Here is a 27,836-nt window from a genome sequence, read left to right on the forward strand (position 1 = left end):
AGGACACTAAGAAGCTCAGAGAAACAGGGATTTTGGGGTGCTTGTCCACAGATTCCTGAAGCGAGCAGAATAGGTTAATAAAGTGGTTAATAAGAAGGTATACATGACACTTTTCTTTGTCAATAATGGCTTGATTATAAGAGCAGGGAGGTTATGTTGGAGTTGTACAAGTCTTTGATTAGGCCACAGCTGGAGTACCATGTTCAGAGCTGCTTGCCATCCTATAGGAAGGAGAGATTGCAAAGGAGATTCACTAGGATGTTGCCTATGATGGAATATCTTAGCTATGAAGAAGGCCTAGATCGACTTGAGTTGTTTCCTTAAAGAGAGAAGGTTGAGGGGTGATATGATTAAGTGTTATGTGAAATTATGAGGGGCATGGGCAGGGTGCAGAGGAAGCAGCTGTTTCCCTTAGTTGAAGGGAAAATCAAGAGGGGGCATAATTTTATGGAGATAGGCAGGAGGCTTAGAGGAAAACTGGTGGGAATCTGGAATTCCTGAGAGAGTAATACAGGCAGGGAACCTCACAACCTTTAAAAAATATGTGCATGTGCACTTGAAATGCCATAACATTCAAGACTATGGGCCAAGTGTTGGAAAGTAGGATTAATGTAGATAAGTAGGCATAGACCTGATGGGTTGAATAACCTCCTCTGTGCAGCATTAACTATATCTATCTAGTTTCTCTTCATAGCTCAATCACTCCAATTCAGGCAACATCCTGGTGAATCTATTCTGCACTGTCTGTAGTGCACTCACATCCTTCCTATAGTGTGGTGACAAGAACTGCACACAGTATTCCAGCTATAATCTAAAAAATATTATATAATCTAAAATATAATCTAAAAAATACGGCTCCATCATAATCTCCTTGCTCTTTGTATTCAGTGCCCTGCCTAAGAATGCTAAGTAGCAGAAAGTGAGGACTGCAGATGCTGGAGATCAGAGCTGCAAATGTGTCGCTGAAAAAGCGCAGCAGGTCAGGCAGCATCCAAGGAACAGGAGAATCGACGTTTCGGGGATTCCTGAATAAGAGCTTATGCCTGAAACATCGATTCTCCTGTTCTTTGGATGCTGCCTGACCTGCTGCACTTTTCCAGCAACACATTTTCAGCTCAAATAATGCTAAGTATGCCATCTGCCGCCTTGACCACCTGTTCTGTGTTGCATTCAGGGACCTATAGACATGCACACCAAAGTCTGCCTGATCCTCTGTACTTTCTACAATCCTGCATTCAACATGTACTCCCTTGCCTTGTTTGTTCTCCCAAAATGCATCACTTCACACTTTCAGGATTAAATTCTATTTGCCACTATTTAGCCCATGTGACTAGCCCGCCTATGTCGTCCTGTAGTTGCAGGCTTTCCTTCTCGCTATTTACATGTTCCACCGATTTTTGTGACATCTGGGAACTCACTGGTGGTACCTCCTCCATTTGTTTCGAGATCATTAATGCACATAGCGGACAACAAGGGGCTCAGCCCTGAAACCTGTCGTAAGCTACTGAAATGTTAGTACTTCCGACATAACTTAATATTGTACTTCTGAAATTTCATTTGGATGTAGAAACAGAACTGAAAGTATACCTACAGCAGGTATGTACAACTAATCAAGGCACCCACATCAGATGTGTAATGACTGTAGCAATTAATGCCACGCTAAATTTTAGCAATGCTCACATCACATGAATTAATACAAAGAGTAGTTCCCTGTCAGCATTTAGCAAAAGAAGTGCAAGCTATTGTTTAGGATAAGAGGGGAAAGATTTGTAAGGGACTTAAGAAGAACCTTTCCATGCAAAAGGTGCTGTGTGTATGGAATGAGTTGCCAGAGAAAGTGGTGGAGACTGTTAGAATTACAACATTTAAAAGCCATCATGATGGGTAGATGGATGGGAAGGGTTTAGAGGGATATGGGTCAAGTGCTGGCAAATGGATCTAGATTAACTTAGGATCTCTGGTCGGCATTGACGAGTTGGAACGAAGGGTCTGTTTCTGTGCTGTACATCGCTATGACTCTATTTAAGCCTGTCTTTTGGCTAGAAGAGTTTATGTCTGTTGCAGTGCCCACTGCATTCCCACAATTCATTTGCCAATTAACTGTAAAGATAAGCTCCTTATACTAGGAATCTGGTTAATAGTTGGTTAGTTTTGATGATTAACCACTTTCAATTTGAGGCAAAGTACCCAATTAGAGTGTAGTGTTCAAAATAATGTGATAATTGTCACATGACAGCTGGCAGTGAATGAGAGTGTTGATGAGGTCATTCTGTTGATGTAAAAGTTTGAAAGTCAAATTACTGAACAGTGTAATTCATTAGTTGCTCTTTATTTATGTAAAATTGGTCAATTCTATACTCAGTATATTTATTTAAAAATAAAGTCCTGCTTAATCCAAGATTATGTAGGTGAAGGAATAGTAAGGGAATTAAAGACACCATGTGACTAGTTATGTGATTCAAGAGTTTTATTATAGTTAAAGGAAATAAATTTGAGTATTGTATATGTACATTTTAAGATGTGTTCGATGTTTTCCTGGGGTTCTTTGCTGTCAAGGGTAGCCGCTGTCACCACACATGAGGAACTCAACTCTTTTGTCCATATTTGGACTAAGGCTGTGATGAGATTATGAGCTAAGTTGTCTTGACGGAACCCTCAAATTGAGTGTCAATCAGCAGGTTATAGTCATAGAGTCATAGAGATGTACAGCACGGAAACAACCCGTCCATGCCAACCAGATATCCCAACCCAATCTAGTCCCATCTGCCAGCACCCGGCCCGTATCCCTCCAAACCCTTCCTATTCATATACCCATCCAAATGCCTCTTAAATGTTGCAATTGTACCAGCCTCCATCACTTCCTCTGGCAGCTAATTCCATACACATACCACTCTCCATGTGAAAAAGTTGTCTCTTAGGTCTCTTCTATATCTTTCCCCTTTTACCCTAAACCTATGCCCTCTAGTCTGGACTCCCTGACCATTATTCCTTTACAAGTGCGACTTGATAGCAGTATTCATAACTACTTCTTTCACTTTACTAGTGGTCTACAGTGGACTTGTAATGCGGTAATTGGCTGGTTGCATTTGTTCTTCCTGCCTGTCAACAGGACAGAGACAGCACTAGGTAATTTTCCATACTGTCGGCCTTTGCTGTGACTGTACTGGAACAGCTTGGTTAGAGACTTGGCAAGTTCAGGAGTACAGGCCTTCTGCACTATTACTGCTGGAATGTTGTTAGGGCCCATCACCTTTACAGGATCCAGTGCCTTCACCTATTTCTTGATACTATAGGAGTGAATTAAATTGGTTGTGAACTGGCAACTGTGCTGTTGGGATCCTCTGGAAGAGGTTGAAATGAATCATCCATTGATATTTCTGGCTGAAGATGGATGCAAATAGTTGAGTCTTGTATTTTGCACTGATGTGCTGCACCCCCCAATTGTTAAGGATTTGTGGAGTTTGTTCTTCCTCTTCGATGTTTAATTCAATGATTAGAGTCACAGTTATAGAGATGGACAGCATGGAAACAGACCCTTCAGTTAAGCTTGTCCATGCTGACCAGCTATCCTAAATTAATCTAGTCCCATTTGCCAGCATTTGGTCCATATCTCTCTAAGCCCTTCCCATTCATGGACCCATCCAGATACCTCTTAAGCGTTGTGATTATACCTGCCTTCACTTCCTCTGGCAGCTCACTCCCTACACATATCACATTCTGTGTGAAATCGTTGCCCCTCAGATCCCTTTTAAAACTTTCCCCTCTCACCTTAAAACTATGCCCTCTAGTTTTGGACTTGCCTAAAGTGGGGAAAAAAGGCCTTGGTTATTTACTCTATCTGTGCCCCTCATGATTTTACAACCTCTAAGGTCACCCCTCAGCCGCCAACGCTGTAGGAAATAGCCGCAGCCTATTCACCCTCTCCCTATAGCTCAAACCTTCCAACCCTGGCAACATCCTTGTAAATCTTTTCTGAACCCTTTCAAGTTCTCAAACTTTACACTCTTAAGGCACATTTAAATCAGCTGAATTTATTGCTAAAAGATGGCACATTTACTTACGTCTACTATACCTTTGTAGGAACAGGTTATAGTCCAATCTGGTGAGGTTTAGTGAGGTTTCCCCTTAGCCTCCTCATCCCCTGCATGTCATCCATCCTGGACATAACATTTTTGGTCCAGTGACCATTCTTCAGAATGCATCAGATGTTTGTTTCAGCAGTTTCCAACATCTGCAGTTCTTTGGTTTAGTTTAGGTGTGAGTAGATGGTTGTAGCATGACTTAGGTCCATCTCTTGCATACTTTGTATGTTATTTAGCATGCAAGTGATCTCGTGTTGTAACCAATTTGACTTGTCATTTTTAGACATTCTCCTAGCATATCCTCCTGCACACTTCAGTGAGCTAGAGTTGATCTCCTACCTGTTGATAATGGTAGATTGAGGGATATGTTTGACCAGGAAGTTACAGATTGTAGTTTAACACAATTCTGTTGCTGCTAATGGCCCCCAGTGTATCGTGATGCCCAGTGTTGAGTTGTGAGACTTATTCAAATTTTGCCTCATTTAGCATGCTGATAGTGTTATACATGGCAGGTATCCTCAAAATTAAGAAGGGACTTTGTCTCCACAATGACTATATGGAGTCTGTCACTGCTACTGTCCAACTGAAATGCATTTGTAACAGACACATTGAGGAGGACAAGGTCAATTTCTTCTCTTGTTGGAACCCTTCCTATTTACTGCAGACTTAGTCTAGCAGCTTGGCCCTTTGTAACTCGTCCAGCTTGGCCAGACATTGTACTAACAAACTACAATTGGTGATGAACATTAAAGCCCCATTTTAGTCAAATGGTGCAAGACTGGCAGGTTTTTTTATCCTGAGCGTTAATGGGTCAATTAGGTTTTTACAATAATTTGCCAAATTTACAGTCACCTTTTTGATGCTACCTTTTATTTCCAGTGTTTTTATACTGAATCCATGGTGCACTTAAACATTATCTCTGGATTATTAGTTCAGAATTATAACTACTACTTTACTGAGGGAGTGGCTTAAACATGATTAAAAGAATTTGGATAAGACTTTGAAAAGGGAAAATCTAACTAGATAAATGGGAAGAAGGACAGCTTGGGATAGCTCCTGTTAAAGAGCTAAATAATTTTAATTCACCTGTTCAGTCATTTAACAGGCTATAACACCCTTCGGGCATAGGTGGGAGTTGAACCCAGATCTTCAAGCTCAGAAGTAGGGACATTACCACTGAATTACAAAACCCTACAAAGAGATGAAGAGAAATGTAGTTGACATGTTCAAACTATGTGAAGAAATCCCAATGGATTTGAAGCTCCTCAGCTTAACTACTTAGTCGTAATGACAGGCTGAGCCTATTGCACCTGCATTCCCTTTGACATATTAACCAGGCCTGAGATTACTTTGTTTTTGAGATCAGATAAGATTGGGTATTTTCAGAGTAGAGTGACTGGAGAGTAATATTAAACTTGGATGTGATGATCTAATTGGCAACTTGTGTTTCAAATTCTGTTAATGGCCAAACAATATAGATTAGATTAGATTCCCTACAGTGTGGAAACAGGCCCTTTGGCCCAAATAGTCCACTCCGACCCTCCAAAGAGTAACCCACCCAGACCCATTTCCCTCTGACTAATGCACCTAACACTATGTGCAATTTAGCATGGCCAATTCACCTAATCTGCATATCTTTGTGACTGTGGGAGGAAACCGGAGTACTCGGAGGAAACCCACGCAGACACGGGGAGAATGTGCAAACTCCATACAGGCAGTTGCCCGAGGCTGGAATTGAACCTGAGACCCTGGCGCTGTGAGGCAGCAGTGCTAACCACTGACCCACCTTGCCGCCTCGTTCATAGGAAGGAGGCTAGGTGTAGACTGCAGGAAGATAGCACTGGATTAGTCAGATGAGTAGAGAAGTGGCAAAAGGAATTCATCTTTAAGAGATGATGCATCTGGGGTGTGAAACGAGACATGGTAGGAGAATACTGAGAGGTATAGAGCCGGTGGGGGACCTTAGAGTGAATGCCCACGAGTCCTGATTTTGAGGATAGTAGGGCAGGCCATCAAGGCGGATCAGACTGCATCTGGAATCCTCTCCTGTGTTAGCCAAGTTATAAAATGTAAGAGCAGGAAGGTTTTTGCTGAAACTGAATAAGTAATTAATTAGACCACAACTTGAGTACTGTTTTTTGATTCTGATCACTACGAAGGAGATGTAAAGCATGTTGCCAGGATTCCAGCTCTGAGGAAAGATTGGTTCTTCAAACTGCGGAGGCTGATGGAGATTTTGTTTGAGATGTGAGGGGGCAGGAGAGAGTGGATGTGAAGGGTCCACTTACCTTTCCAGAAAGGTCAGTGTCCAGAGAGCACAGACTCGAAGTGCTTGATTGCTGGATTTGATGGGAGATAAGGGAAAACATAATTTCACCAGGCAGTGACAGGGTTCTTGGAACCCACATCCTGAAAGAGAAGTAGAGATGGTAACCCTTAATTCTTTTTAAAAGGTGATGGGGCTGCATCTCGAGTGAACAACTACAAGGTTCTGGTCCAAATGCAAGAAAGTGGGATTAAGCTGGGTTATTTAATTTCAGCTGACGCAGTCACAATTTTTTTTGAATTGGCTTCTTTTGGTGCTGTAAAGTTGGATGAATTGAGTGCATATAGTGTAACTGTTAAAAGGATTAAAGGATGAAGATGGATTTTGGAAAACAAATATGTTGTAAGTCTAAGAAATATTGCTTTGGCCATGACTTTGCAAGCTTTATTGAGGTGTAATTCGGGTTATTTGAGACAAATTGAGACCATATTTTGCAGCTTTCCCAGGCAATGTTACAAAATGTTGTGAAATGTTGTGATGGAAGAGAAGAAATACTACTTTCATATATGGGAAAGCAAAATTTTCAAATTAGCTCAGTGGAAGCATTGAAACAATGCCACTTTTGTGTTTCTAACTTCGAAATTCACTTTGAGATTAGCTATGTTGAAATAGGAACTCTCAAGAGAATTTTTAGATTTTCTACTGTTTGAATCATGACTTCAATTTATAGTTTTCCATGGAAAAGAGAAATGCGGCCAAATTAGAAGTTTCTGGTAGAGAAGGAAGAACTGAATAAGGTAGTGTGAGAATGGGCTTGGTTTAGCTTAGCATAGTTTGGACTTGTTTTCACAAATGAAACAGTTCAAAGACTGTCACAAAAGGGCAGTTTGTTTGTGTCTATAAAGGGAGTTGGAGGCCACCCATTCCACAAAGTTGGACAGGAAGAAAGTGTCCAATCTGAAGTAAAGACACTCAGCTGTGACTCACTTACAGAGGAAGTGTCATTAAGTTTGGAGAAAGAATGGAGCACAAAGCAATTGAAGCAATTGAGGTGGCTTGAAGGCTTAGCATACGTTTTATCGCAGCTGAATGGTTGGCAAATGAATAGCATAAAACAGTGAATAAATTCATTTGATAAAAGAACATGCACATTGTATGCTGCCTGGCAGAATAAAATTTAATGACAGAATAAATCACTGTAAGCAATTAGTCTGTTTGCAATTGCAATAATGGAAAACTAGTTAGTACAAACGTAAATTAAGCCACATAGTACCAAGTGTGAAAGTGTTATAGTTTACATGTGCGGTTCAGTTCAATGGAGCTTATTCAGTAAATATGCTGAAGAATGCTTCTGTGATACAATAGTTATTAAGATGTTTCAATCTCTCTTCCACATCATTCCTCACTTTTGAAGACCTTCAATGAAGCTGGAAATAAGTTCTATTGTATACTTGAATCAGAAGAAAACTGTTCTACAGCAATGGAAAACTGATTTTATCTAGGTTAAATTCTCAGTTTACATGTGTATAATCACAGTGATATCATTATATGCAGATTTGTTTTACAATGCAAAACCTGTAAACCAGTGAATAATGTAAAATGGCGTCTTGAACAATCAAAGTCAATTATTCAAAATCTTTCAGTATTTTTCAAGTTTTGGCCTGGCTCCAGTAGGCTGCATAAAGCTCTATTGAATTTTATTTTCATTTTATTAAAATAACTTTATGGCTCTCCTCAATTGCATTGAATCTCCCATTGTTGTATCCTGCTACTGCTCAAAAGTCTGTAGCATGGAAATCGATCTCACTCAACCTGGAGCACAGTGCATGTCAGAGAGCAAAAGGAACATGCAATGGAGTGGGCCCATATCAAGAAAGCAATTCAAGGCTCTGTGAAAGCTGCCAGTCACTAATGAGAGGAGAAGGAGGCATCACATACCTCCCTTAACACAATGATTAGGAAATCCAGTAGATAAGTGGAAAAGGGCTGTAGTATTTGCAATCACCTTCAGCCAGAAGTGCCCCCTCAGGTTACCACTATCACTTAATTCAGACAATTCATTCCACGTATTATTAAGAAATAAAAAAAATGTGAAAAAGGAGTAAAGTAGGCCATTTGCCTCAAAGCATGCCCCACCATTCTACGAGATCATAGGTGATCTGCTTGAGACTTCAACTGTTCTTTCATGCCAGACCAGCAATGTTTGAAATTCTCCCATTATAACGGAAACATCTTCTCAACATCTACCCTATCAAGCCCCCTAAGAAGTCCGCATGTTTCAATAAGATTACCCCCCTCCCCACCCCCCGTCCACCCTATCCACCCCGTCCACTCCACTGTTCTTCTGAAGTCTAATGAATAAAGGCCATTTTTGATAATTCGGTCCCCTCAGTCCAAGATATGGGGACCAAAACTGTGCATGGTACTCTAGCTACACCAACACCCTATAAAGTTGTTATAAGATTTACCTGTTTTTAAATTCCAACCTCCTGGCAATAAGGGGCCAAAATCAATCTGCCCCCTTAATTGAGTATAACAGTTGGCAGTCATGATAAAATTGCACAAGACATTGGTTCGGCCACATTTAGAATACTGTGTACAGTTCTGGTCACCACATTACCAAAAGGATGTGGATGCTTTGGAGAGGGTGCAGAGAAGGTTTGCGAGGATGTTGCCTGGTATGGAAGGTGCTCGCTATGAAGAGAGGTTGAGTAGGTTAGGATTGTTTTCATTGGAAAAAAGGAGATTATGGAGGGATCTGATTGAGGTCTACAAAATCATGAAGGGTATAGACAGGGTAGATAGAGAAAAGCTTTTTTCCAGGATGTGGGATTCAATAATGAGAGGTCACTTGTTCAAGGTGAAGGAGAAAAGTTTAAGGGGGATACATGCAGCAAGTACTTTACACAGAGGGTGGTAGGTGCCTGGAACATGTTGCCAGCAGAGGTAGTAGATGCAGGGATGGTAGATGCGTTTGGACAGATGCATGAGGAGGTGGGGAAGCAGAGGGATAGAGATGCTTAGGAATTGGGCGACAGGTTTAGACAGTGGATTTAGATCAACACAGGCTTGGAGGGCTGAAGGGCCTGTTCCTGGGCTGTAAATTTTCTTTGTTTCTTTTTCTTTGTTTAATTAATTATGTGCTAATGTTTTTGTGTTTCATGCTCAAGCACTTCCAGGTGCTTTTGTGCTTCACTTTTTTTGGAGTCTCAATCGATTTAAATAATAGTTTGCCCTTTTGAATCTTCCTACCAAAATGCATGACCTCACACTTTGATATAGCAAACTCCATCTGCCAAAAATTTGCTCATTCATTCAATCTATCGATATCCCCTTGCTGATTCCTTATGCCCTCCCACCTATTTTGTATCATCAGCAAATTTGCAGAAAACTACACTCTGCCTCTCCTCCAAGTCACTAATATAGCTAGTCAATAATTGTAGCCCAAGAACTGAAACTTGTGGTACCCCACTGTCCAACCTGAGAGACCCATTAATCACAGCTGTCTCTTGGTAACCAATTCTCAATCCATGCGAACAAATTACCCCTAATACTGTTACCTTATGTAATAATATTTTGTATGGCACATTTGCAAATGTCTTCGGAAATCCAAATACACTACATTTGCTGGTTTTCCTTTATCAAGTCTATTTGTTTTATCCTCAAAGAATATCATTGTGTCCTGGTAATTTATCCAAAATTAATCCCATTAGTTTATCAAATACTTTACCCTTTGTGATAGACTGTTAGAAGGTCACTCCTTCCATTAACACCTTGCTTATCTGTTACTTTTGTGCCCTCCACTGTGAAGACTGGTGCAAAATATTGGTTTAAATAATCTGCGATTTCCCTGTCCTTCCAGGTCCAACATTTAATTTAATGACTCTCTTTTTATAGAGCTATAAAAGCACTGTGATTCATCCTTGCCATCAAGTCCTTTTTCACTGGAATAAATTTTTGCTGAATGTTACGACATGGGGTAAACTGTCCTGCTTAATTTAAACTAGCAACACAGAAAATATGTATTCCATGCAGTAATCTGTGAAAATTTGAGAGTTTAAGAATTGTTTAAAGTAAAAATTAACAACTTTATTTTTTAAAGTATAACAGAGAATGATTAACTAACAACTAATTACAACTCCTTCCTCAAACCTACCCTTTCTACAATACTAGTCCGATAAAATACCTGATTAAGATTTACAAAACAAAACTTCTTAACTCAAAACCAGGCAGCTTTCGGTTCTTCTCTATATTATGGTCTTCTTTTCTTCTTGGGGATTCTGCTTCACTGGTTACTGATTGATAAAGGTACTTTTAAGAGAACTATTTTTTCAGGCAGTCTTTACATACTGGTAGCTTGGCAGTTCTCCTCTCAACTATTCAATTTTCCCTGGTCTTGTAACCCCCAAAGCATTGGATTGTGTCTTTGATTTTTAAGATTGTCAATATACTAAATTCAAACTTTATTGGAATTTTTGGGATATAATTTAAACTGATTAGCTGAATTCAAATTTGTTTTTTTGTCTCAAAGCAACTCAGTCAGTGCTATCTGCTCTGAACCAAATGTTATATTGTAAATTCTCCAGCACTTGGTAGAGAAGTCCTTCACTCTCTTAAAAGTACAGTACACTTCTACACCTTCATAACACTGAACATTGTGAAATATCTCTTTAAATATCTGCCACTGTTCATTCACTGATTTTCCTCTTCATTTCGATGCCCAGTCTGCTTTCGACAATTCTGTCTTTCATAGTTAGACCATAAGAGGTAGGAGCAGAACTCGGCCATTAGGCCCATCAAGTCTGCTCCACCATTCAGTGACACGGCTGATCTGACCATCCTCAACTCCGTTTTCCTGCTGTATCCCTATAACCCTTGAATCCCTTAATTATTAGAAATCTGGATATCACAGCCTCAAGTATAGTTGACTATTCTCTGTGGTAAAGAGTTCCGCTGGTGGGACTTGAATCTGGCCCTCCTGGCTCAGAGCTGGGGATACTACCACTGCAGCCCAAGATCCCTTCATGTATTCAGGGAGCCTACAGATGACTCCTGTCTGTGACATTTACCTCTTGCTATTCCTTATTTTCACCTAAACTGATACCGAATCACATTAGAGGTGCAATACATTACTGGTCACCACTGCACCAATACCATTGTTTGTTGACACTATCTTTCCCATTTGTGTCTTTTTCTAGGATATTGAATAGCTTGAATACCGAATTCCCACAGTCCAAGTCAGCCTGAAGCTACGTCTTTGTAACTGGTATCAAGTCATATTTATTTATTTCTATTTGTGCCATAAACTTATTTATCCTGTTACTATTGCTGTATCCTTTTGGACAAAGAGCCTTTAGCTTTGATTTTTTTTCCCCCATTATTATTCTCCCTCCAGTTTTAATTTCTGCTGCACTCTTCACATCTTTACTGATCTGTAGTTTTGCTCTGTGGTTTCTTTTTTGATTTTTAAACTTCTCTTCGCTTGAACTCCCACCCCCTCTACTTAGTTTAAAGTCTTATTTATGACCCTAGTTTTATGATTCGGCAGGACACTGGTCTCAGCATGGTTCAAATAAATGTCCTCCAAATGGTACAGCTCTGTCTTTCCCCATATTGATGACAGTGCCCCATGAAGCAGAATCGATTTCTCCCACACCAATCTTTAAGCCACATATTTACCTCTAATCTTATTTACGCTGTACCAATTTTCACAGCATGTGTCGTCATCCAAAGGTTATTCCTTCATGGCTCTGCTTTTTTAATTTAGCATCCGGCTGCTTGTAACCTGTCAGTGGAACCACTTTTCTAATTCTACTTACATCCAGCCCAGAAGAGTTGTCTTTAATCTAGGCATCAAGTAACCAACATAGTCTTTCGGACACTCTCTTTGCTGCAGAAAATAGTAGAAATTTGCCTATGTGACTTGCAATGCTGGAAACAGCAAAGCCTATGGAATCTGACGATATCCTGACTGCAGGAGTGAAGACGTCCTCCAGAACTAGTTATGCCCTAACAATGATGTTCTACTCTAACTATAACTATCCAGCAGTGTAATTTTGTCCTGTCAAAGAAAGAGCATGAAAGATGCAATCCAATAATTACTGTCCTTTTGGTGTACTTTCCGTCAACTGCAAAGGTATGGTAAGAGTCATTACCAGTACTATTAAGTAACATTTAATTGAGCATTGGTGAGCAGATTATTGCTAAAGTCCAGGTGAGCTGCTCAGTTCCTAACTTCACTACAGCTTTGATTCAACCATGAACAAAAGAGCTGAATTCCAAGGATCAAGTGAGAGTGGCTCCTCGATATCAAAGCAGCATTTGACCATGTCTAATGTTAAGGAACCTTCAAAAATTGAAGTTAATGTGAACTGGAGAAAACTCTCCACTGTTTGGAGCACAAAGAAAGATGGTTATGGTTGCTGGAGGCCAATTGTGTGAGTCCCAAGACACACTGCAGTTTTCGTCAGGATATGGCCCTTGTTCTGCTCATCTTTGCTTACTTCATCAATGACTTTCCCTCAGCCATAAGGTCAGAATTGGGAATTTTTACTGATTATTGTGACAGTGTTCAGCACCATTCACAGCTACTCAGATAATAAAAAAAATACAAGAACGCATGTTTGGGATAGGTGGGACTTGAACTCACTTATTCTTGTCCAGAGATAGAGATGCTGCCAGTGCACCACAAGAGCCCTCTGAAGCAATTGTACCCTGTACAAAAAGGGCTGAATAACATTCAGATTTGTGTTGATAATTAAGTGAGTGAGGAGATATAATTGTAAAGAATGGCTGCCTGTAGCCGAGCCTATATCCTGATTATTCCAACTTAATATTGCATATAGATACCCAGTGAGACACGATGGTACATAGTTGAAAGAATGACACTGAAAGCATATTTGGTACAATGGAGGAATTCAACCTCAACAAAGAGGACTAGTATAATTTTGAATGAAAGATTACACATTTGGCTGAAAATTAATAACATAAGGGATGAAGACAAAATAAATGTTTTTCTCATCTTGATAAGGGAAAAGGGTAATGAGGTGGTATCAAATCAGTAAACTCTTTAGGTTTTAGTTGTATGGGCTGTTATGAAATTTATCAAGTTCTTGAGTTGTATAGTGTCATGAATAAGAATGAGATTGCACGAAGAGTCAAAGCAAACTGCGATGCAGTGCGAATATTGGTAATTGCATTCTTGAATTAAAGAAACTTTCTTGTTATTTTGGATTTGGCACAATTTAATGAACATGTTTGTGGGAGGCCTAAAGAGTAAAAAGAAAATGGAGTCCAAGCTTTTCAACAGTGATAATAAGATGAGATGAAATGAAATGAAAGAAGACCTGTAATGGGGCCACTGTTATGAAAATCACAGAGTGGGTGCAAATTGCAAAGGGGTTTTCCTCATTCTGTGGGGAGGTCCATTGTATTTCAGTGGTTCCAGGCAATGGCAGCCACATTCCCAGTCTGAGTCTGAAATTTAGATATTATTGTTGTCATGGTAGCCACCAAGATTTAATTGCCCTATTTCAAATCAAACTGTTCTGCCTGGGGAAAAGTCTGTTATACACAGAATGTTGGAGGAGAGAAAACTGTAGTGTTCGAAGATACAATCAAACACGAAGTTGCAACCATGCATCAGATTAAAATTGTAGTAAATTCAAAGCTGATTCAGAAATCTGGAAGTCTTTGAAAATGCTTTCTGTTTTTATATCTGCTATTTGAAATAATATTGAGTAGCAAGATCGAGAATTGTATCCCATCAGAGAGTAAGAAACTGACTACATGAAGGATAAAAAGAAAGAAATAATTCTAACTCCACATTAAAAGTAAAAAAAATCAGAGTTTGATAACTTACTTTGATCATTGACACTGCTTCAACTATCATTGTTAGCTCAGAGGAGAGTACAAGAACTTCCTTGGTCATATTTCCTGATTCAAAACTGTTTAGTCCAATAACAGTATTCCCATGTTGGGTGAAGTTTGGATGCATCATCATATTCCACTTGATTTCTTGCCATTGGTACTAGTAGGGAGGAACAAAGTGTCCCTGATGAAAAGAAATTGGCTTAAGAAGGTTAAACTGGCTTAAGTTACTTTCACATGATCAGTAAGAGTAAGTCTGTCATTGAAGAATTCTAAGAAAGCACAAATAGTCTTTGAGCAAAGTGGACTAAATAATAAAATCAGCCAGTGGTGGGATATTAAACATTGAAAATCAACAGATTCTGTAAATTTGAGTGTTACTGAGATTTCCTTTAATGGCTGATTCAGTTCTAGCTGCTGAATTATATAGTACCTATGATTTACTTGATATGAAAATTGCATGCTGGTTTCTGCCAGAGAAATTAGTGAAGAAACTTGCAAGGATATGGTACTCAGTGAAGTGTTCAATTACATCACAAATAGATGGCTACATCATGAAAACATAGGTTTGAAGGGCTACTCTATTCCAATTGTGACCACCCTGCAATTCAGTTAGATTATGGCTCAATTTGCTACACGATCATCATATCCTTTTTTTTCTCATTAATGTTCAGAAGCTTATCAATTTCTCTCTTGAACCAGCCCAATGATTGTGCAGACCCTCTTTGTTAAAGAATCCAACGATGCGCCACATTCAGAGTGAAAAAAAATTCCTCATAAATAGCCAAACCCTTAACTGAGATTAAGTCCCTTGTTTCTCAAGTCACCATCAAGAGGAACCATCCTGTTTGCATCTACCCTTCATGTCCTATAAGAATTCTAATAATAGCATCAATTATTATTCTAAACTCTAGGGAATCCAGACCCAGTTTCATGTGTGAATGTGTCAATGTGAATGTGTTACCATCTGAACCATTGCTGTCATTTTATTGAAATTGCAAATAGCTTCTACAACTGAAAGACTAACTGAAAATAGTTATACTATAAATACCATTTATTTGAAACATGGTAAATGATATTTCAATGAATCAGAGTTAGTTTGTATTATTACACTCTTGACTCATGCTGTATGACTCTATAGCTTGAGCTATAGAGTCATACAGCATGGAAGCACTCCCTTCAGTCCAACGTCCCAACCATGTTCCCAAATTAAATTAGTCCCACCTGCCTGCGTTTGGCCCATATCCCTCCAGACCTTTCGTATTCATATTTGTATCCAAACATCTTTTAAAGTTGTAACCGTACCTGCATCCACCACCTCATAAGGAGGAGGTGTTAGCAATTCTGGAAAATGTGAAAATAGATAAGTCTCTTGGGTCAGATGGGATTTATCCTCGGATTCTCTGGGAAGCTTGGGAGGAGATTACAGAGCCTTTGGCTTTGATCTTTACATCATCATTTTCTACTGGAATAGTGCCAGAAGACCAGAAGATAGCAAATGTTGTCCCCTTGTTCAAGAAGGGGAGTAACGACAACCCTGATAATTATAGACCAGTGAGCCTTATTTCAGTTGTAGGTAAAGTGTTGGAAAAGGTTATAAGAGATAGGAATAATTCGATTAGGGATAGTCAATATGGTTTTGTGGAGGGTAGGCCAGGCCTCACAAACTTTATTGAGTTGTTTGAGAAGGTGACCAAAAAGGTGGATGAAGGTCATGCGGTTGAAGTGGTGTATATGGACTTCCATAAAGCACTTGGTAAGGTTCCACATGGTAGGCTCTTGCATAAAATACAGAGGCATGGGATTGAAGGTGCTTTAGTGGTTTGGATCAGAAATTGGCTAGTTATAAGAAGAAGGTGGTTAATGGGAAATGTTCATCTTGGAGTTCAGTTACTAGTGGTGTACCACAAAGATCTGTTTTGGGGCCACTGCTGTTTGTCATTTTTATAAATGACCTGGATGCGGGCATAGAAGGATGGGTTTAGTGAATTTGCAGATGACACTAAGTTCGGTAGAGTTGTGGTTAGTGCGGAGGGATGTTGCAGGTTATAGAGAGACATAGATAAGCTGCAGGGCTGGGCTGAGAGGTGGCAAATGGAGTTTAATGTGGAAAAGTGTGAGGTTATTCACTTTGGAATGAGTAACAGGAGTACTGAGTTGATGGGAAGATTCTTGGTAGTATGGATGAGCAGAGAGATCTCAGTGTCCATGTGCATATATCCCTAAAAGTTGCCAACAAGGTTGATAGGGTTGTTAAGAAGGAGTACGGTGTGTTAGCTTTTATTGGTGGAGGGATTGAGTTCTGAGGTTATGTTGCAGCTGTACAAAACTCTGGTGCAGTCACACTTGGAGTATTGGATTCAGTTCTGGTTACCTCATTATAGGCAGGATGTGGAAGCATGGGAAAGGGTGCAGAGGAGATTTAATAGGATGTTTCCTGGTTGCGGAGGGATGGTCTTATGAGGAAAGGCTGATGAACTTGAGGCTGTTTTCATTAGATAAGGGTAATAGGCAACTTAATAGAGACATACAAGATGATCAGAGGATTAGATACAGTGGACAGTGAAAGCCTTTTACCTCGAATGGTGATGGCTAGCATGAGGGGACATAGTTTTAAATTGAGGAGTGATAGATATAGGAGAGATGTCAGAGATAGGTTCTTTACTCAGAGAGTAGTAGGGGCATGGAACACCCTGCCTGCAACAGCAGTAGACTTGCCAACTTTAAGGACATTTAAGTGGCCATTGGATAAACATATAGATGATAATGGAATCGTGATAATGGCTTCAGGTTGGTTCCAAAGGTTGGCTCAACATCCGAAGGCCGAAGGGCCTGTACTGTGCTGCAAAGTTCAATGTTCCTCTGGCAGTTCGTTCCACACACGAACCATTCACTGCGTAAAAATGTTGCCCCTCATGTCCTTTTTAAATCTTTCTCCTCTCACCTTAAAAATATGCCATCTAGTTTTGAACTTCCCCACCCTAGGAAAAAGGACCCTTGTCATTCACATTATCTATTCCCTCATGTTTTTATAATAAACTTCAATAATGTCATCCCTTAACCTCCTATACTCCAGTGGAAGAAGTCCCAGCCTTTCCAGGCTATTTTTATATTTCAAACCTTCCATCCTCAGCAACATCCTGGTAATTGTTTTCTGAACCCTCTCCAATTTAATAAAATCCTTCTTATAACTGGCTGACCAGAACTGCGCATAGTATTCCAGAAGATGCCTCACCAATGTCCTGTACAACCTCGACATGATGTCCCAATTCCTATACTCGAAGGACTAAGCAATGAAGGCAAACATGCAAAATGCCTTCTTAAACATCTTGTCTACCTGAGACGCAATTTTCAGAGAATTATGTACCTGAATCGCTAGGTCTTTCTGTTCTACAACTCAACAAGGGATCTACCATTAATTGTGTAAGTCCTGCCCTTGTTTCTTTTTCCAAAATGCAATACTTAACATTTATCTAAATTAAACTCCATCTGCCACTCCTCAGCCCATTGACCAAATTGGTCGAGAGCTCTTTGTGAACTTAGATCTTCTTCACTGTTCACTTTACCACTAATTTTGGTGTCATTTGCAAACGTACTAAGCATGCCTCCTATATTCTCATTCCAAATCATTTATATAAATGACAAACAAAAGTGGACCCAGAACCAACACCACTGGTCACAAGCCTCCAGCCTGAAAAACAATTCTCACCTCCACCTCTATCTCCAACTATAAAGCCAATTTTGTATCCAATTAGCAATCTCATTTGAATCCCACTTTACTAATTAATCTACCATGCGCAGTTGCATTAATGTTGTTTCTCATCATCAAGAATGGAAATGTAGGTGGCTTAATAACACAACTTATGGTAAATTCATTACCAGTATATTGTTTCTATTCTTGTGGTAATTGTAAACCATAATTAGATTAAAATGCCAGTTTACTGCACCTAAAAACCTCCATTTTCCAGATCATCCTCAAAGTTATGGTGTTCTGTACAATATAACTACTGAATAAAACAGTAAACAGTTATTGTAAAAATAAACATGGGCATCTGTGGAAGAAAAGCAATATTTAAAGAAAAACAAAGTGGGTTTAGTACAAATTGTTTGAAAATTCAATTTGTTGTTTGCAATTTGAGTCAAAATTCTATAATTTACATAATACCCTGCTGGGTCATTCTGAGATCGATGAGATTTCCAAAGTTCAAACACACACTTGCAAATATTCAATAATGAAAACACTGTTGAAAATCCTAGTAGCTTATGTAACCAAAAAAGGCTTTAATTCTGTTCAGTTATCATGTACATGTAGAATTCTAGGGAGAAATATCAATTTAACTTGGTGAATGAATTGGAAGCTTGCGGACTCATTCCCATTCCAGGACTTGGACACGTCATTTTGGCTAATGTTTTAGCTCATGCGGAGGAAGTGTTGTATTACCATAATTGGTGATAATTGGTTGAGATGTTAAAAATGGCTGCGGCTGCATGCTTAGATGGGTATAAAAGATTTCATGGCACTATTTGAATGTTGGGTGCATAGTTGTTTTGAAGTTTATTTGTTCCTAAACTAACATAGATCATTATTAGAATGTGCGAGGCAGTTAGAAATTGCATGAACAAATATTTTTCTTTTCTGCATTGTCAGTTTACCAACAGCACCAGGGAAATAGTTACTCAGTGTGAGATGAGTGCTCTTTTATTTTCCTTTTTGTCAATGAAATAGGTGAAATCCACTTAAACATTTGCAGCAGTTTGAACATAAGTTGCTGACGTGAGTGTTTTCAATTATTCATCGACAGGGGTAACAACAGGTCTTTGCAAATAAGGCAAGCCAACATGTAGATGCAACAAGCACAAAAGAATAGAGTTGCCTAGATTTCAGCGATTATATTGCCAGGACTTGTGTATCAATCAAGTCTGAGTTTGTACACAAAGAACAGTAAAATTTTCCCATGAAGATTTTAAATCCATTTATATTATTGTTGGAAAAGTCCAAATGGCATAGATGAGTTTTACCAAAAATTTGGTTCAGTGTCAATTTCAGGGAGTTTCATGGTGGATTTCTCTCCCTGAGCTCTGGTAGATTATCTCATGTAATTCTTCACTGTTCACCTTATTATGTATGATTCATGCTTATATGCTGTTGCTCTTATGTGCAGTTATGGAATTACTTGCCACTGGCATCATACTTAAATCCTATCTGTGCACTAGGTCAAACACTGCCAGGTACAGATAGCCCTTCACATGCATGTAGTGGATGTGAAAAGGGAAAACGATGGGTTCTGAGTGCACATCGGTGGCATGAGTGGCATTTCATTGGAAATAGAAGCTCACATTTGGGGAATGTATTGCCACGTTACAATATCACCTGTCCGATTGACTGTCAGAGTGCAGCTTCAAGTTATTTGGGATATCTGTCCTCCGTGCCATGCCATATTTGAATCCTGTGTATTTTTTCCTATTATCCAGTGTAGAATAACATCGTATCATTGTTCAGGACTGACTGTGGCTCCACCCCTGACTATTTTTGATTGATAGCCCTGATTGATCTCTGCCTTGTTCTGAGTGATTTAGCACTAACTGCTTATTTAGTTGCTCTGGATCTGTAGGAGTGACTGTGGCACATTTGTAATGATATAGAACCCCTGATCCTGACTGCTGCATGTTGAAGCCCCTAGCTTAAAACAGATGAGGACATTGACTAACTGTGCTCGTACTCCCTTAACGATGACAGTCAATCTTGACTAAGGACTTGCTGCTGTTGGACTTCAGACATAGCCATCTGAATTGGATGAAACATATGTTTTCTGTGTAGGCTGCTGACACATGCTATAGTTCAGGCATTGATGTAGCGCGGCGCTGTAAAGCAATATGTCCACTCTTTTGGCTGATTACAGCAAACAAAGATGATAAGCTTGTTTCTGTGTTTAAAGGCAAGGCAAAACAAGTATGGTGAGACTGTAAATTCTGAATGATAAACCATGCTGTGAAAGATGCTGGGAACATCGAAGTATGTACAGAGTGAGTGGGTCCTAAGAGAGCAGGAGATACACCCTGTTGTAATCCACGAGGTGGGTGCTTGTCCCTACATGCAAGTTGGCTTGGTAGCAGCGTGATAGTGCACCATATCAGTGTGCTCCAAAGTATAGCTTTGAAGCAGATAACCATATTCTAAGTGAGTTGGAAATGTGCCATGATGATTTTGAAAGGCTGGCATGTCTCCAATTGCTGGGGTGGAGTTTGGAAGTGGGCAGGAGATGCAGGTGGGCACTACCCATGGAGTGTACCCTAATATGTGGGGAACTGCTGGCAAGGTGGTGGCCAGAGGAGCAAAGAATGAGCTGGAGCCACCAGGTACTCACTCAGGAGTTGTCGCCATCGGGAATTTGGTCTCAGGAATTGTCACCATCTACTTTCTCTCAACTACATGGAGGGGTGAATACGTAGTAATGAGATGTTAATACATACAAATGGGTCTCTCACCACTCACTCCTGAGATTCTCATCTTGCTGTTCGACATGTACGTGCAGTATTGGACTTTTATTGCTTGACATTCCAAATCTCTCTTTTCCAATCGCACGATATTTTCCCAACTAACTCACCATAGCCCACATTGTTCAGGATTTAATGCAGAATGCATTATTGACAGAGTTAAGAATTGCAAAATGGAAAGCAATCTTTAAATTTTGCCCATATTAAATTTCCAATTTCCCTCAATGGAGGTACCAACTTTGGGCAGTTGAAGTTGTAAAAGCTTTTTATGGACTTGGAAAAGACAGCTGTGGTACTGTAATAGTTTTGGAAGATATGCTCAGACAAGATAAACAAATGATTGTATATGCATCATAAAATTTGATGGCACTATTTCTGGGAATCTTTTTCTATTTCTCAATAATGACCCTTGAACTATGCTTGAGGCTTCTTCATTGCTAAATTTTAATTCGTGTTGGGAACTGTTAGTCTATTTCATTGTTTCAGCAATTCAATTGTTTCAGCAATTAAGTCAAAACTTCTTTCCTAGTTGTTGCAAAAGGTCACTTTTAATATATAAGGCATTTGATATTGTGTAAAATTCTTAAAGCTCATCAGTATCTTGATATGCAGTTGCAAAATTGCATTCTAGGAGAATTAGCTTTGTTTCCTGAGAAGTGTGTTAGTTTAGTGTCGCTGCTTGGATAAGAAATGAATGTGAAATTAGCTTTGTGGATGAAATTAGCAGTGAAAATACAACGATATATTTTATCACTAAGTCTCACGATTCTAGTATGTTGATGCAGTTATTTGAGTAACATTGAGCAGGAAGTAATAAAAATTGAATTTTGGAGTAACATTATGCAGTCACAAAATCTGGTGACAAAGTGCAAGTAACATGCTTGCAGCAATTCCTGATAACCAAGGCTGTAGAAAGTAGCTTTTGTTCATTATTGAGAAGAGGTGTGTTGAATTTTCTGGCTTCCACAGGTATTTTAGATGAATTTTGTATAGCCACAAGAGTCAATTATAAGATTTGATTGCATTTATTAACTTGAGTGTTTTTGAATCTGTGCATACCAATTTACTGGGATAGATTGATTAGGGTTATTCACCATGAGGCCACTGTATACAGAGCAACTGTGTACAAAACTCTCAACTCTCAAAATTCAAATCTCTGAGCACCAAATATAATTCTCAAGTGGAATGTAGTTGTCTGTTGTGTGCAAGATTGTCAAAACCCACAGACTGACCCTTGAACCAGAGAATGACTTTAAAGAGGAAATAATCTGACGACTTTGTATCAGTAACTAATTAATTGTCGTGTTGGCCCAGATCTTTCCATCTCTGGATAGTCAAAGACTGGACACATTTCCATTTAGGACTATACCTTGACAGCACTTGATGTCAATATTCTTTAAAGATATCCTGTTGTTCAGTTTTAGTATTGCCTGCCAACCTTTGATTTCACTTTATGTGAAGCAGATACATCCGTAATTCATTTTTGCCAGTTAATTGTTTTTGCACTGGATTGTTCCTCGCCATTTTCTACAGTCAGTCTAAACCTTCTGATAAAATGGTGTCTGTTTCCTAAATGTACCTTGAGTTACATTTGATCCACTTCGGTCACCTCATTTCTAGTCCAACCAGAAAGAATACATACTCATAGAAGATTCTCCTGAATGTCCTATAGGAACTTCAGTCCCTCTTTGTGCTTTCTGCTACTTCTAGGGGGGAGATGATGGCCTTGTGGTATTATTGCTGGACTGTTAATCCAGAGATCCAGATAACATTCTGGGGACCCGGATTTGATTCCCACCATGGTAGATGGTGGAATTTGAATTCAGTAACTATCTGGAATTAAGGATCTATGATGACTGTAGATCCATTATCAATCATCAGAAAAAAACCTATCTAGTTTACTAATTTCCTTCAAGGAAGGAAATCTGTCATTTCTTACCTGGTCTGGCCTACATGTGACTCCTGACCTACTGCAATGTGGTTGACTCTTAATTGCCCTCTGGCAAATTAGGCTTAGGCAATAAATTTGTCAGCCAATGACACCTCATCCCGTGAATGAATAAAGAATACTTTTGTCCCAGTTTACAGTTAAATAATTACAGTCACACATTATAACTATTGGATAATTCTTGCATATCTGTAATTTTCTTGCATATTTGTTTCTTTACATCCTTCCCATGTATTGGTGGCTTATAGCAATTTTTTTTTGTTCCTCAGCTACAGCCAAATAACATGCATCCCCTCCCCGATATTCTTTACAATACTTAGTAATCTTCTTTATTAATGAAAACTGCCATCTTGTTTTTTTTCTTAGTTTTCCTGGAAAAGCACAGCAGTTCAGGCAGCATCAGAGGAGCAGGAAAATAGACGTTTCGGGCAAAAGCCCTTCATCAGGAATAGAGGCAGAGTGCCTGCAGGCTGGAGAGATAAATGAGAGGAGGGTGGGGGTGGGTAGAAAGTAGCATAGAGTACAATAGGTGAATGGGGGTGTGGATGGAGGTGATGGGTCAGAGAGGAGGGTGGGGGAGGGTAGCAAAGAGTACAATGGGTGAATGGGGGTGGGGATGAAGGTGATAGGTCAGAGGGGAGGGTGGAGTGGATAGGTGGAAAAGAAGATAGGCAGGTAGGACAAGTCATGGGGATGGTGCTGAGCTGGAAGTTTGGAACTGGGGTGAAATGGGGGAAGGGGAAATGAGGAAACTGGTGAAGTACACATTGATGCCCTGGGGTTGAAGTGTTCCAAGGCAGAAGATGAGGCGTTCTTCCTCCAGGCGTTGAGTGGTGAGGGAGCAGCGGTGAAGGAGGCCCAGGACCTCCATGTCCTCGGTTGAATGGGAGGGGGAGTTGAAATGTTGGGCCACTGGGCAGTGGGGTTGATTGGTGTGGGCGTCCCAAAGATGTTCCCTAAAGCGCTCTGCTAGGAGGTGTCTAGTCTCCCCAATGTAGAGGACACAGCATCAGGAGCAGCGGATCTAATAAATAATTTTGGTTTCCAGCATCTGCAGTCATTGTTTTTACCTTCTTATTTTTCCTGAATACCTTGTATCTGAGAATGTAGGTTAATTTCCTATTAACCTTCTTAATTCTAACTCTGTGACTACATCCATCACGCTACCTACATGGGTTGATATTAATGTGGAACCCAAACACCATTTTTCCCATCAAGGTATCTGCATCCTTGATCATGGCAGCAGGAAAATGACAGACCCTGCAGGTATCATATTTGTGGCTATAGGTCAGTTCTCTAACTATAGAATTCCATGTCACTTTTTTTTTCAATCTTCTTTATGCCCCTCTGTGATGTTGTGGAATTGGCTCTGGCTACAGTCTCCAGAGAGACTGTCATCCTTGTCAGTACTCAGACTGCTGACTTGCTATGAAGTTAAAAATCACACAACACCAGGTTACACTCCAACAGGCTTACTTGGAAGTATAAGCTTTTGGAACACTGCTCCTTTGTGACATGGATGTGACATGGTGTGAAACTGTGTATTGCAAAGACAAATTTGCTTTTCTGCCAGACTGAGATAATATGAGAATCATGTATGACAGAGGAGTACTTTATTTGTTGTGAAAAGTTTATTTCGTAGGATCAAGATGAATGAGCAATTTATTGTTTAAAATTATTTTGGTCGCAGTGCAATGCATTTAAATTGGACAATTCCTTCATTCCTGATTCATTTTGACTTCACATACCTGTTGACACTAATTACCAATCAGTCAATACAAAACAGTTTCTTCTGTATCACATCTTACAGTGGATCTTTATTCAAAAGCCACTGACATAGTTGTTCTTCATCTTCAGTGATTGTCCCCATTTAGGAAAGACATGTGAATCTTTTCCCATCATTATAAATGCAATTGCCATCTCTATTTAATTGATTGAAGCTAGAAGATAATCAACAATTTGGTCCCAAAGGCATATGAGGTCAATTATATATTAGCAGCTCACCATCAAGAGTTGAAGATCTAAGTCGAGACTGCAGGAGGTCGCAATCTTGTCACATCCCACACTTAAAATCATTAACTTTATTGAGGTTGCCAAACAGCTGAGATCTTCGCAATTTATATTGAGCACTTTGTTCTCAGAGTGATTATCTTTAATCCTTTTCCTCAAAATGCTTTACTTTAGTCAATTTGAGAAATGATTGCTGACAGAATTGTCTCTCAATGAATGAATATTCTTCTACTTTCAAAATTTATTATTTTAATCAGATACAAACTGTAGTCAATACTTAAAGCGCTATCCCAATTTTTGGATTGTTCTTAACATTATATCTAAAACACCACTGTCTTCACATTCTTGATAAACTTATTTATTATATTCCCTAACTCCTAAAATCTAGTCTGTACTACATAAAACAAAATTGGCACTGGTGCCTTCATCATAAGTGAGAGTGAAGCAACCCGAGATAGAAACAATTGAAATATAGATGGACTCTGAATAATAGATGTAAGAAGAAGTTTAATTGTGGTTATTCATGATACACAACAAGCCAAAGAAAATATGATATTTGTGGATTACTTAGCGTGTGGAACAGTAAATAGTTGACATTGAGATTTATTTTCAGCCTCTGATATTTTTAGATTAGATTAGATTCCCCACAGTGTGGAAACAGGCCCTTCAGCCCAACAAGTCCACACCGAACCTCCGAAGAGCAACCTACCCAGACCCATTCCCCTATATTCACCTCTGTACCTAACACTACGGGCAATTTAGCATGGCCAATTCACCTAACCTGCACATCTTTGTGTCTGTGGGAGGAAACCAGATTGCCGCCATTTAAATGAAGTATTAAATATAAAAATATATTGTTTATACCATATATTTCTTAGGATCACTTGTGTCCATTATTTATCTGGAAATGTTTCAAGTCACAAAATGACAACATTCAGAGAGATACTTAAAAAAAAAACAGGAAGGAAACAACAATTCCAAGATTCAGTTCAATTTTAATTTTTCAAATTTTTTTTCATACATTACACTACAAAAAAATCAATACTTCATTTAAAGAGGTAAAACAAATTACTGTGCATACTGGAAATCTGAAACAAGCACAGAAAATACTGGAGAAACTCAGCAGGTCTGACTGCATCTGTGGTGAGTGAAGCAGAATTAATGACTGTTCTGAAGAATCGCACTGGACTTTCAGTATTAATTAGTTCTCTCTCCACCAATGCTGCCAGACCTGCTGAGTTATTTTCGGTATCTTCTGTGTTTGTTCCTCATTTGAAGAGGGTATGAAAAGCATCCAGTATGTAAAGAATTACATGCTATCAAGATTTCAAGGTGAAGTACAATTACCAGTATTGGATATAGTTGATATTCTTGGAATTGAGTTAAGAATTGTAGAACCAAAGTACAGTCAGCAGCTAGTCAGCACGACAAGTCCCCTCTGAGTCACAACTGTTCTGAGGTGGAAATATATTGCTGTTCCATCTGTGTTGCTGTGTAAAAATGCTGGTGTTTCCTTCATAATGGCATTCTGAGTCTACTACAACAAATAGACTGCAGCATTTCATGAAGGCAGCTACTTCACCTTCTCAAGGGCGACTAGGAACAGGCAATAAATGCTGACCCAGCAAGCGACACCAACATCTCATGAATGAATGTTTAGAAAAGATCATTAACCGTTTAAACTTTTAGATAGCAATTTAGAACTGACCAGAATTTGAATGAATTGTAAATCATGCCTCAATCCTGGCTATGTTCTGTTTTTATATTAATACTTAGATCAGTTGGTGGTGTTGGTTGTAATTTTTCTAGAAGTTCCAGCACTCTTCAAAGTGTCACCCCATTTTGTCATAAAATATAGTGTTTTTAGCTGCTAAAATCAGTTTCGTGCATCATAATGTTCCACATAATTTTGTTTTTGCTTTAGAACCTAAAACAAGCATAACAATGGAAAGGCATGTTTGCAGAATCTGGCCACTCTCCTCACCAGACACTGTACACTATATGCAGATAAGTTGGGAAAAGGAACGAGACCTGGGAAGTGGTTTTACAGTGACTCTCTGCAATGGAGAACAAGCTTGGAGTGGAAGAGGTATTTATGCATTGTAATTTTTTGTTTGTTTCTTCATAAGAATCTGATTTATACATTCCTGTTGAGGTTTGCTGCTTGATGCTTGTGTCTGTAAAGCTGATGTGTAATCTCTTGTATGATCATCTATTTATAGAGGAACATGAATATGCAAGTTTATGTTTCTGCACTTAGCATGTAAAAGACGTGCATTTTGTGAATGCAGTTTGACGAAACACTCTCATAAATAGTGTGACTAGATTTTCAAAAGTCACAACCAGAGCACATTGAAAGCCATTGGAAAGGTGGGGCTCTTGGATAATAGATAGGGTGGGTGACCACTGGCAGGACTCTGGAGAAGTGGCATTTGAAGATGGAAGGTCATGTGATAACATCAGCCAGAATAGGTCCAAACTGAGTTGGCAATCTGTTCTATAGATTGCTTAAAAGGCCTTATCAGCAATTAGTCATCAGCACTAAAAACATAATGGTAACTTCCTCAACACATTGAGGAGTGGTAGAGAGAGATACCAGCACACTTTACTCAATAGAATGTTGTGTGATGAGTGATTACAAAAAGAAAGACAAAATTTAACATAGATTTTCTCCAGAGGTTCAGATTTTATTTGACAAAATGGAGAAAGGTGAAACAAGGACACTGAAACCATTTTTAAAGAAATTGTCAGGACACTGGTATATTGAATGAAAAACCAGGACATCTGGTCACTGTACTTGTGGATCTTTTACACATGGAAATGCAGACTGTAGCAATGTTGACTTTGCTTCTGAAATGAAAATCATGTTTTGAGATAATGCAGGTACCCGAATAATGATTTTAACTTTCTTGAGAAGTTATTTAATTTTGATAATAAAAGAATTCAAAATTTAATCAAATTATTATTTTATTTGTGATATGGTCACGTGTTTGGTGAACAAATGCTATTTGCATGTTAAATTCAACGTTTGAATGATATTTGACTGAATGCAATGGAGAAGTGGACTTGATAGACACAAGCTAGGGCTTTCAGCTCCTACTTGATGTGTAGGTAGATTTTGTTTGATAATGTGAATGCAATAAAGACAATGTGTGGTGAATAAAAA

General features: G+C 39.2%; 1 protein-coding gene across 2 annotated transcripts in view; it reads left to right on the plus strand.

Moving 5' to 3' along the window:
* Positions 1–27,836, plus strand: part of xrcc4 (X-ray repair complementing defective repair in Chinese hamster cells 4) — a 372,354-nt gene that overhangs the window by 18,415 nt on the left and 326,103 nt on the right. Inside the window, exons 2-3 of one of the 2 annotated variants that reach the window (XM_072582667.1) lie at positions 11,547–11,614; positions 26,595–26,759. In XM_072582667.1, coding sequence (XP_072438768.1) covers positions 26,615–26,759 — 145 coding nt within the window. In that variant the 5' untranslated portion in view covers positions 11,547–11,614; positions 26,595–26,614. The remainder of the gene's footprint in view (positions 1–11,546; positions 11,615–26,594; positions 26,760–27,836) is intronic. The other variant, XM_072582657.1, reaches the window with a different exon arrangement.

The sequence above is a fragment of the Chiloscyllium punctatum genome, chromosome 2 (assembly GCF_047496795.1).
Source record: "Chiloscyllium punctatum isolate Juve2018m chromosome 2, sChiPun1.3, whole genome shotgun sequence".
Lineage (NCBI taxonomy): Eukaryota > Metazoa > Chordata > Chondrichthyes > Orectolobiformes > Hemiscylliidae > Chiloscyllium > Chiloscyllium punctatum.